Consider the following 12,165-nt stretch of genomic DNA (forward strand, 5'->3'; position numbering starts at 1 on the left):
ACATGGATGGTTTCCCTTACGTTCCTTTCTGCCAAATTGCTATGAATTCCAATTTGCCCACCCTTTATTGCACTTATCTGTTAAATTCTACCTCAAGGTCAATTGATTCTGGATTAAAATATTGGTTTGGCTCTGTGTCGAGATTGCATGTTCTTACCTACAGGAGCTTTCTCCGGGTGCTACAGTTTCCTCCCAACGTCTAAGAATATTCATGTTAATTGGGGACTCTATATTTCTACTTTTTACCCTACCTCCAGTGCATAGCCAGATGGGATGGGCTCACCCATGATCCTAAAGAGGATAGGCAGTCAAAAATGAATGAATGAGAGAGAATTTTCATAGCAAGTAGAACTTTGAGGAGGAAACTGATAAATACATCAGACTGAGCAGGCCTCATCTAAAAGGCTTCATCACATAGATGCAGAAAATATACAGTACTATAGAACTACTTTCCCGAGTCTATTGTAAGACTAAAATAACCTAAGACTTAACACATGCCATGCATTCAAATGAGTCCTCTCCTGACTCGTGTATCCTCATCCTCTCCTCAGATCTCTCTCTGGATCCCTTTTCGCCCCATGGGTGCCCACCCGTTCCCCTTGCTCTCATTAGTGCGGTGTTATGGGCCTGGGGAGCCTGCAGGCCTGGGGAGACAACCTGCCGCTCCCCTCCCACACCCACACTGCTCAGCTGGAGTAATGAGCACATAATCAGCCTAGCTCCCTGTCAGGAGCTAGACACAAGAGGGGCGTGTGGGCTCTGGGCCCAGAGTGAGGTGTAAGGACACATTAAAACCATTGTGCCCAGGGTACCCAATATAGGAGTCTCTGCTAAAAGATCACCGCATCAAACATCATGACTTTGTCTTTTACTTGTGATAGTTGCTATGTTTAAATGTAGTAAAACAGTTGCGTTCCCAAAATAGTTTGGTTTCCATTTTTTACACATCTATGTGAAGTCACCGTTTACACGCAATCTCTAATTCAATTGTTGGCCAAACTCTGTATGCCTAGGGACGAACGATCCTGATCATTTCAGGCCATTCAGCTGTATGGGTTGAGGATGAGAATGCTACATGGCAATAGCAGTCAAATGGGGATTGTGGTTATGGTGCTCCTCAGAGGCATAGGAAAAAATGCCATTGTGATGGTTGGCTTTGAGCAGCTGTTTAAAACCAAACTTTCTGCTATGCAGTGAGTTATTTTTGATTGTTTACGTGTTTACAATGTAAACCTGATATGAACATCATGTTTCCATGTTTTTTAAATTGTTGTATGTGAGCATTCCATTCTTACTTCACAAAATAAAATGTGGTTAAGCAGATGATTGCACTTCTTCTAAATGTTGTCAGTCGGTGAAATACACTTAAATACACTTGGTGGCCAAAAAAAAACCCAATCTTATATTAAATATTCACTGTGGCTAATTTCCACAAGCTGCTGCAATATCCCAACATTTTTTTCTGTCAAGAGTTGCATTAATTTTTCACCAAGTGCTTGTATTAAAGGAAGATTCACACCACAGCGTCGTTTCTGCACTGTCCTTGACCATTTTAATAACACATAGGACAGTTCTAAACCATATTTTAGTAGTTTCAGCAATCTCCTTAGATGTTTTCTCATACTTGATGCATGATTTGACCCTTCTGAAACTAATTCACATATTTTCCACAGCCACGGGATGTCTTTTGACAAGGTTGTTTAATAATCAGAAGCTACGCTCAACATCAGTTAGGGTAAAATAACTTACTGCCAGTTGAAACATAATCAATGGCAGGCTCTTAACTATTTGCTTTCAATCCAGGAAGCCCAGCAGTATGTATTTATTGAGAGGCAATGAGAGGCTTGGGATACATATCTACCGCCATTATCGTTGCCTGCTTATCACTGACGAACAAAATGCAGATGTATTACATTCACTTGCACACTGATCTTGTGTTCTAACAAAAATAAAACAAACAAAATAAAATCCAACCTGAACTGTAAACAAAAACATAATTTATTCTGTGCCATTTTGCGATGCAACTCCTTCAGCGACAGGCGACAACAAGCGGTAATAACACAATGACAAACACTGTCCAGCCGATAATGAGATCGTGTTGGTACGGATAAACTTACGCAGCCAATTAATTCATTAACAGCGTGTTACATAGGTTTTGCGGGTTAGCGTATAGCTACTGGTGCCGGGGAGTCAAGTTTTTCAGTCAAAGTTTTTCACTTTGAAAATTTCATTTGTGTGTATGCTCACACATATATGTAAGTGTATGTGACACTTGAAAAATTAGCGGAAACATACAGCCCAGCAAAATCACAGCTTTTTGGAAAAAAATGTTTCATGAAATTTCCCAGAATATAGACCTTTTATCCACAGAAAATAGGTCTCACTCACCATAAATTGCTAAGAATCTCTAAATGTGAAAATAAAGGTAAAATGTACAGCATATCGTACCTGGAAAAATTCAAAATTCTCGATTTCAGTTAAATTAATTTGAAATATTGGAATTTTAACTGAATTGGAATTACAGAAAGTGGAATTAAATTAAGTGCAATTCAGAGCAATATCAACAATGTGTCTGTTTTTACAAAGGTTTTGGCTTAAATGCTAAAAATCAGGGCTGTCAAAAAACATTTTAGTCAGATTAATCCCGGTTTTCAAATTAATTAATCGTGAATAAGCACCATTTGCAATTATGTCTGAAATATGCAAATTTTTACTGTGTTTTATTGAAAGAGAGATAAATGGCAAGATTATGTACATTTGTATGTTTTGATAGCTCCAAATTAACTGAAAATTTTTATCAAGCTAAAAGATAACACTAGCCTCTTTAATAGTAGCACAGCACTCGAATCACACTTTAACCGTATTTTGCAGTTTAACTCGAATCACACTTTTTTTTAAAGTTCTTCTCAAATTGTGTGACGGTCTTGTGTGGCTACCCTTTGCAGGGTACGGGGAACTGTCAGGGGGCGGGGCGCGAGAGGCTTTAATTTCAATGCAGACCTTCCAACATGTACAAATTTATAGTACTCAATATTCAAATTGACTCTTGAATATGCTTGTATGCGCTCCATTTTGTTGCATTTTGTTGCTGGTTTCATTTTTAAGTTCAGTCTGTACAGTACAGATAAATGAACACATATTATCAGATTCTCTAGTCATTAATGAATCATTATTAATTAATGAATTATTATTTGGAAAACTGTGCTGTAGTGAGGAAGTGATAATAGCTAATATAATAATTACTTTCTAAGGCACTACATTAATATTGATGTAATAAAAATTGTGTCACTTTGGCTTCAGAATCAGTAAGCTACTAAAATTCAGTAAATGGAAATGCTCATCGGGGTCACTGTCAGGTCAGGACTTTTTTCTAATAAAATAATTATCATTGGTTTCTATTGAGACAAAAGTCATTGCTGGATTCCCACGAGCCAACATTATCCCCTCCACAACAGTTTCCCATTGACTGCGCTCAATGAGAACATTGTCATGTGCAGCACTGCGATTATGGGATTCAGCAAATCAACCACAAACTCAGCAAGCATTTCTTGAAAGGGTATCTGATTCACAACAGCTTCTTTACTTGAGTGTGGCTTTAAAGCAGGGGGTCATCAAACCATTGATCGTAAGATCTTTGGGGACTTCGTTTGCAAGAATATTGGAAAAACAATATTAATCATACTAATCATGACAGACTTGGTGAGACCCACAGGCAAGAAGAGCGAGTGATGGGGGGTGAGAGGGTCAGGAACGGCATGACTTGGTGGTGTAAATGTAGAGCTTGTCAATTCATGCTAACAGAAATTGAGTGTTTCTGCTGCACTGAGTGGCATACAGTGTTACCATCCAGGCTTTGTGTATATGGCGAGGAGATATTGCTCCAACAATCAAATAATTGTTAGTGCTAACAAACCCTGCAGTAGTAGAACATTTTTTCCACCTACCCAAAACACCCCAGGCCAACCTGACAAGACAGATAACTGTCCATCAAGTAAATCACAATGATATTGATACTGATAAATGGAGCGCACATACACCGTCCATCTTGTACAAACAAAACATGGAATGTGGGCTACTAGATCATTTTGTTGTCTCTTCGTAGTTCAGTTCATATGCTTGTACCTCTCCTTAGTGATGTTAGACGCTGCGTCACTACACCAGAAAAATTTGTTCCTCGTGTTAGCTGCTACAATAACAATGTCACTGTAGCTTGGTTTATGTACACAGGACAGTTATGTAAATACAACTTTTTTGGAACAATTTTTTGAGTTTTTTTGGGGGGATTTATCGTCAAAATATACATGTCCTGTTATTTTTTCTTTCAAATGCGCAGAAAAAAGGGAAAACAGGATTGTGGACGATGGGTTAAATTTTTCTGTAAGTTCTATTGCCAACCTTTGTGCCAACAGTTGTGCTCAGTTCCATCACAGAATGCTGCTAACCTCGCACACTCACAACACTTCCTTCTTACCAACCAATAACATTCACAAAGAGGAGTATCAGTGTTACAACATCGATAAGTCGTTCCAATACATTTTATGTGTCATGTTGGACATGCCATGGTTGACTCCATGCAGTGTGAAGGTAATCTAATCTATCACGTCATGTCTCACCAGTGTAATATTACTCACGCCTAGTGACTAGAATACTACATATAACTTGTATGTCAGTATTTGTTGGTTAGAAATACTTCATTTGTCCATAGTCAACCATGAAACAACGACAACATTTGAAAAACTGCAAGAGTGAGGGGAGCTATGTTCAAACCGTGATGTAGCGACTATAAATGGATCATGGTAATGCAGTGACTCCACTGTAGCATAATTACTCAGCACAGTTTATGGCATGATCTGCCAATTAATACAATCAGGTAAGAAACTGTAGAAACTGTAGACTGTAGAGATTCATGCAAAGTAAAACGTTATCTAATGTTTACAGTCCCACATGTCAAAGCCCAAACACAAAGCAAACGGATCTGTTGACGCCACACTTTGTCTGACTGCACTGAGACACCGTGAGGTCTGGTTTACACCTGTATGGGAAAGTTCAAGAGAGGCACCAAGAGTCGTTTTATGAAAGAAACTGAGTTATTGCCATACAGACAGACAGAGCCGTCAGCAGTTTGCCTCTGGCTGCTGCAGCTGGTGAGATGATGTGAAAGGGAAATTTAAATACAGACTACAACGTTGTTATTGTAAATAACCACATAACGGTGACAGTTTGATTAAAGCACTTATTTACTTCACTATAAATGAATTTCCCCAATAACCTTGCATGATTGGGTTTTGAGCACAAATGCTCACACATTTTCATGTTATGTGGGATTGTGTTCACTCACTAAATGGCCCGGCGTTGGAGATCGGGAATCTTTGAGTCCTGCAGAGCCAGGAACATCCAAAAGAGGCCATTTCATTTGCAGGTACTGTGGATGAGAATAACAAAGGCAGGTTAAACCAAAGGCACACAGCTTATTGCACACATGGTTCTGTTGAATCGGACTGAAATTGAGAAGCCACTATTTTTTATGAAGCAAAATTACTGGTGTCAGCAACAGACCGGTGGATGACGGGAGGATTGGACGGATAGGTTGGTTGCAACCCCAACAAAAGTGCAACGAAAGGTTGAGCTTCAGAGTCGACGCAATCTCTGTTTTGGCCTTTTTTGCCTCCTCATCATTTTTCAAACATATCAAAGTTATCACAAGGTTGTGTAATTGTTTGCATTCAGTAATATTCAACACCTTGCCACAGAGAAAGAGTACTTTTTTCTTTTTTTTTTATTTATTGCTCAACACAACACGCTGAAGACTTTTTGTCTTCTAGCAATCGAGTTAGCATGAAGCCAAACTTTGAAAAGCACATCCCAAGCATCTGGTTTATGAATCACTTTGAATACCACGTACAGTACAGCAGCTTGGCATGCATGTGGATTTCCTCCCTGAAACATTTTCAAATTCATTCGATAGTAAGTTGTCCTCTGCTCACCCATGTCCACGTATCGCACCAAGAAAATAGCATCAAAGTTGACATTTTCTTAGAATTCTGTCCTTACAGAGGCCTATGTTTACTGTTTTTTATTATTTGCATAGCATTGTACTAATGGATCCCTGTGCACCAGTAGAGTAATGTCCACCCCCAGAAACAATCTGATGGATGGATTTACATGTGACACATTAGAGAAATTTGATGACAAAACCAGTAAAAAATATCTCTGAAGCTTTGTCCCATTTGCAAAACGTGGTGCAGAATAAATGATGACAAACAAGCTTGCTGGAGGAGTCATGCTTTCACGTTTGGAATTTTAAAACGCCATTCATCACTCTGGTTTGTAAGGAGGAAGGAAGCTTGGATGGCTGTGGGTTAAAAATGGAAAAAGCATTATAGCAAGAAGAGAAAAGGGAGAAGAGGTAGAAAAAACAGTTTCAGGAATGAGTTTGTCGATCAGGCGGAGGGTATTGTTTCCTGACAGCTGGGGTCCAACAGAGTACCGGGGCAGGGGGAAGGGGACCCTTTTTTTCTTCAAAAAAGCGGGGGATTTCTTGACATCAGCCCTCTTCACTATGCTGCGCAAGGCTGAATTGTAGGTTCCAACTAATGGGCCCAAGTCCATACAACTGTCAGGAGGCAGTTGCTTTTAGAGGGTGCTCGCTCCCTATTGAAACTCTCTGCCACTGTGTGCATGGTGCCTAATGAATGCTACACTGTGGGGAGAAAATAAAAAACAATGCAGTTTTCCCTGTCTAATCTATGTCAATCATGAGGCCTTCCACAAATGAAACAAGTGCTATTGTGTGCATTTGGTTGGGCCCAGCCTGCCCACCATGACTCTCTTACCCAATCCATTCCTTTTTTGACAGCTTTCTGCCGAGAATGAGGAACGTGCCTTGAGGCCCCTTTTTTTCCCGAGCACCTACCTTTCTTTTAATTGCCAGTGTGCCCAATGGAGAAACTGTTCACAAACTTCCTAGTCGCTCGCTGTCACATTAACTGCTGGGCCTACAGCAGCATGCCACTCACATGAGAGGGGGGGCGCTGGGGTATCAGGGGAATGTGAGTTGTTCCCAGAAACAAATAGCGAGACATTGTGAGCTTTGCTGCTTGGTAAAAATGTGTTGCAATAAAAAAAATATATTGACCAGTCATTAGACTAGGATTAAAAGACATCCTTTCGGCTAGGTCTTGGCCCTGGTTTCAAGATATACCCCGGTATGAAAGAGTCCTGGTTTCAAAACCACTAAAATAGTCTGTCACACCGTCTTACTAGGGAAAGTGGAAGTCTAGCGCCGCCACAGTTATTCCCCACAGTTGGAACTGGGCTTCAAGTCTTCAACTTAACCGTTGCGGGATATCTAGCGGTGACATTGGCTCCCTCGTTATCATCAAGCGGCGCCGGTGTGGCAAGACGTGTGCCCTCGTAGAGTTTTGCAACCAGTAGCATGTGGATTTCAAATGGCTTTGCACCTAAGTTGCAAACGTCATCGTTGTAATTGTTTATCAACCAACATGTATTGACACTACACGCTACAGCTTAAAAAATAAAGACAATTTACTCCATTTACAACAGGAACCTCCTTTTACACATACACAGTGGCGCTAGCTGGCAGAACTCAATGAAGCCAATCAATAAAAAAATAAATATACAGTACAATCCAACAATTCCAAAACTGTCCACACTTGTGGACATATTAATAATAAAAAATAATTTAAAAATAAAAATAATACAAATAAAAATAAATAATTAAATTATTCTTGTATTTTTTTTTTATTTTAAGTACATATTTTCCACTTCCAACTAATATAATGTTTGAAACTTTTTTCCTCTTCTTTTCAATAAATATTTCAAAACAACACATTTTAGAGCTGTAATTATAATACCTTGAAAACATGATATTTTTGCCCAAGATTATTATAACGTCACAGTCTCATACCGGCTCATGCCTACTACATATTTATTTTTAACAAATACAGCTGTAACTGACATATGGTTGAAGACGTGTGTGGTTCAGCATGGGAGCAGCATTGCTGCATAGACTCGGACAGACAACAGAAAGAAATGTGTGGCTGAAGTGATGTTTAGCTGATCCATTTTCACAATTCTCTAATTGTCTTCCAGCCTTGCCTGCAGGCTCCAACACTCAGAATAGACATCAGTCGATGTGCTACTTCTACAGGGTCCAGATGCAACAAAGGTGGCAAAGATGCCACAGATTTTCTTTTCCAAAAAGCCACACTGGAGCCTTTTGGCTTTTTGAAGAGAAAATATGACATATGTTCTGGGGCATGTGGCCTGCCAGAGATGAGTTGTAATTGTTACACTGCTCTTGCCGAGTGTTGAAGAACACAGCCAATAGCCTTTGTCATCTCCAAAATGTGGTGCCCTACTGCAGGCCAACATCACAGTGTGGAAAAGAGACAGATGTCTGGACATTGGCTGTCAAACTCAGTCACACACTTTGCCAATGGCAGGTCACCTGACTGTGACTAAATGGCCACATTTTGCAACTAAAATATGAGACACACTGTGAGTTAACTTGTGTATGTGTTACCATGAGAATGAAAAAATAGTGAAATGTGTCCACAATTGTCGCAGCCTAACTACGGGCTCACACTGAATCCGTCCCGGCTCCATTGCAGCCGCCGGAAGCATTCTGCAAGATTGAAATCCCTGTTGTAGGCTCACACTAGCTCCGTTCGGCACAACGGAAAAAATCTGCAGATGACAGAGAACTCTCTGGTCAAGCTGTGGGCTTCTGCAGCTGGAGCAGAGCTTGCTGCTGCGACTACCGGAGTCAGTGTGAGTGGCACTTTGCTGATCCGGACTGGATGAGGACCGGAGCTGCCAGGGATTCAGTGTGAGCCTGGGGTCTATCAATGCCAGCATGTGTGGTCACTCACGTTTGACTCACATGGATGTTTGACTAGTCTACCATCTTTGGTTACATACACATTTTGCCTGGCTCTAACTAGCTATAGTTATACATCAGTCTTTGGCCCACAGACTCCAAATGTGACTCTTTATTTATTTTTCTTTTCCAAAAAATGGCATTTTGTCTTTAAACAAACAAGCAATGCGGTTTCTTCTGAGCTTGTTTTTCTTCCACAGGGAATCTACGATGGCTCTCACGTCCACGGCTTCAAGGTTTTTTTAAGTGCCACGTAATAAACTTGCTTTTGAATTGGTGCTAACAGAAATTTTCCACAACACTAGTCACCATGATAATAATTACTGTCATTTCCATCGTTTAAATATAATATAATTCTGAAGACACTATTACCAAAATAGTTTGTCAAAAGGGCACAAAAAAGTAAATAAGTACAGCAAGCAACCAAACCACACCGCGTAGCCACCATTCTCTGTTTTTGCTAACTGCCACTACCTTTACAAACAATTGAATGAGCAACATTCATCACAGTTTATACTATGATCAAATGTATAAACACCATAAATATACTGCCAAGATTGCAAAGTCTGTTATGATTATCCATTCATTCATTCATTTTCTACCGTTTATCCTCACAAGTGTCACGGGCATGCTGGGGCCTATCCCAGCTGTCTTCGGGCGAGAGGTGGGGTACACCCTGGACGCCAGCGAATCAGCACATATAGACAAACAACCATTCACACTCACATTCATACCTATGGACAATTTGGAGTCAGCAATTAACCTAGCATGTTTTTTGGAATGTGGGAGGAAACCAGAGTACCTGGAAAAAACCCACGCATGCACGGGGAGAACATGCAAACTCCACACAGCGGGGGATATGAATATTATGAAACAATTGACTTTTAATAAACAATTAACTAATTAATTAGGCATCAAAATATATTCAGGTTTGCGTTTGTGTGGTATCACACAATTAAAGGCTAATACACAATCCAGTTGGTTAGCCCTGCCAACAAGTTACTTATTTTCCAGAAGTTGGCAACCTTACCAGTTAATTTGCTAATTTTATTTTTTTTATTGAATATTTTTTTGTTGCTGACTTCAGCCCAGTAGTTGACAGTAATGCGAATGAGCCAGTTTGCCAAACCATATTAACTCATAAAGAGGAAGTAGACAAAGACCAAAGATTAAGAAAAGAGGGTGATGCCAACAATGAGGCCTCCTGGACGCTATGGACAGCAACAGGGTGGCTAGAGATGACAGTTGCCATTTGTTTGTATGTAATAGAGTGAAAATGAGAGCAAATGTCAATATTTCCCTAAAATGTTCTACTTGTGCTCCTAAAATTTTAAGTTGGGGCCACTGTGCTTATAGTAAAAAAAAAGTTAGTCTGGAGCCCTGCAAAAAACTTCTCCAGTAACTACCCATGCTATTTTAAGTTCAGAACCGCACAAATCTTTAGTGTCCGAATCTAAAATTCTATACAAAACTACAATAGGAGCAGGGAAGCTTTTGGTGCGTGCAGCTCAAATCCAATCAGACAAAGTCAAAGAGCAAATAAAAAGACTGAATGTGTGCAAAGTGGTGGCTCAGACGAGGCCTCGCGGTTGTGAAATGGCTTCGCCTAACTTGTAGTGAATAGCAGAGCAGCAGGAATGCCTTCACGGATCACTCCAGCAGATAATGTCAATCACCTACTGTGTGGAGAACCCCTCCCCATTGTTTTCTTTTAGCCCCCAACAGAAAACAAATGGGCCACACAGCTTGCTGTTTGGCTGAGGTGTTAATTACCATCCCCTGTCCATATGAACAGCAGCTCCAGACAATAGCTCTGTCAGGTCCCGACACAACAGTCCCTCCCTGGTTTGCTCTGCTGATATCACCTGCTTATGCGGGGCTATTGACACCCCAAACTGATCTATGCATGAAACACAATTAAAGCTTTCATGACAAAGAAACTGTGATAAGTAACCCCCACCTTGTCTCCAGGTTTGCATTAAGACGCATTGTTTGCCAACATTAGTGGCAATTACATAGACAATTCTTAAGCAAACCTCGGCAGTCATCGTGCTAATTAGTGTGTAATTGATGGGGAAACGACAAGCAGCTCAGCTGGTCAGACCTGCAAAGCCCTATTGGGCCACCGCAAAATTTTGAATGGCCACCAGACCCTCTTATCCCGTCACCGTGAAGTAAGTAGATTAGTGGAGGAGGAAACCATTTATTAGGCCTATCTACAAAGACAGTACAACAAGAAAGAAACAACAAACAAATTTAGAAGGCGGAGAACGAACTAAGCCTATTCTGTCAAGATAAACATGTCTTTGTGCCTTTTTGTCGTGTATTTTTGCTTACCTGCAATTACTACATTTCAACTACTTTTGCCACTTATTTCAGCACTTTTCCTACGAAGCCTCATGATATTAACCCTGAGAAGCCCATAGTTCTCCGTTGGAGATAGCATCCTGCTAAAGGATACCACATTTGAAGTGCTCATTAGCCTACTGAGGAATGAAGTTAAGTGACTATGTCAGGGACACTCCCTCGGTGCGCTGGGCCTCTATTGTGACCTGCTTGGTAGTTCTGCACTCTTATTCACAGCCAGTAAAAAAACTGGGTCAAAGGTCAGACATCCAGAGTGCTGTGGTTTCTATGGTAACATGGCCTAGTAAGGCCAGGCTCATTGGCCTCTTAACATGCTCTTGTACACAAAAGAACTATTAGGGAGAGAGGAGAGTGAAGAGGGGAGGCAGCGTGAGGGAGGTCCTAATGACACGGCTTCAAGGTTTTTTAACATGGTTACAATCTAGCCTCCTATTAGCCAAATGTGCACACGCATTTTCAGATTAGTTTGGGATATTTAGAGAAACAATGTGTGTAAATAGCACTCAATAGTATGTCCTAAATGTAAAACACCAACAATGGCTCATAAGCGGAGTATATTTGAAAAGTCCTGGGATGAATTTGCTGCTGTTTGAGTAATAAACCAGCATGATCAAAATACAAGGCCAAGCCCCCCCCCCAAAAGGAGCTTCTTTAACACTGTAACTCAGTGAGTTAGAATTTTTGCAACTCAAGCAACTTTTGCAGTACTTTTTTTTTCTTCCTTTTGCATGACACGATCCTGAGTTATTGCTTCCTGTATCCACAGCTTTAGCACATTTGCCTCGGAGCTCACATGAACGTTTAAAACCATGCAGCGACTCTAACTAGCTGACTTCGGGGTCATTTTAAGCACGTGTAATTACAGCAATGTTATTTACCTGGGGTTAAAGTGAGGG

The 12,165-nt window shown here is 40.6% G+C and overlaps 2 protein-coding genes across 3 annotated transcripts in view; one reads left to right on the forward strand and one right to left on the reverse strand.

Annotated features, from left to right (window-relative positions):
- Positions 1–12,165, forward strand: part of ube2d4 (ubiquitin-conjugating enzyme E2D 4 (putative)) — a 62,380-nt gene that overhangs the window by 12,055 nt on the left and 38,160 nt on the right. The gene's annotated exons all lie outside the window — the stretch shown is intronic.
- The window catches only part of tcf7l1b (transcription factor 7 like 1b), a 34,006-nt gene that overhangs the window by 8,094 nt on the left and 13,747 nt on the right, over positions 1–12,165 (reverse strand). For both annotated transcript variants that reach the window (XM_058069720.1, XM_058069721.1), the window contains exon 4: positions 5,339–5,422. In XM_058069720.1, coding sequence (XP_057925703.1) covers positions 5,339–5,422 — 84 coding nt within the window. The remainder of the gene's footprint in view (positions 1–5,338; positions 5,423–12,165) is intronic.

Source organism: Doryrhamphus excisus, chromosome 4, assembly GCF_030265055.1.
Source record: "Doryrhamphus excisus isolate RoL2022-K1 chromosome 4, RoL_Dexc_1.0, whole genome shotgun sequence".
NCBI classification, from domain to species: Eukaryota; Metazoa; Chordata; class Actinopteri; order Syngnathiformes; family Syngnathidae; genus Doryrhamphus; species Doryrhamphus excisus.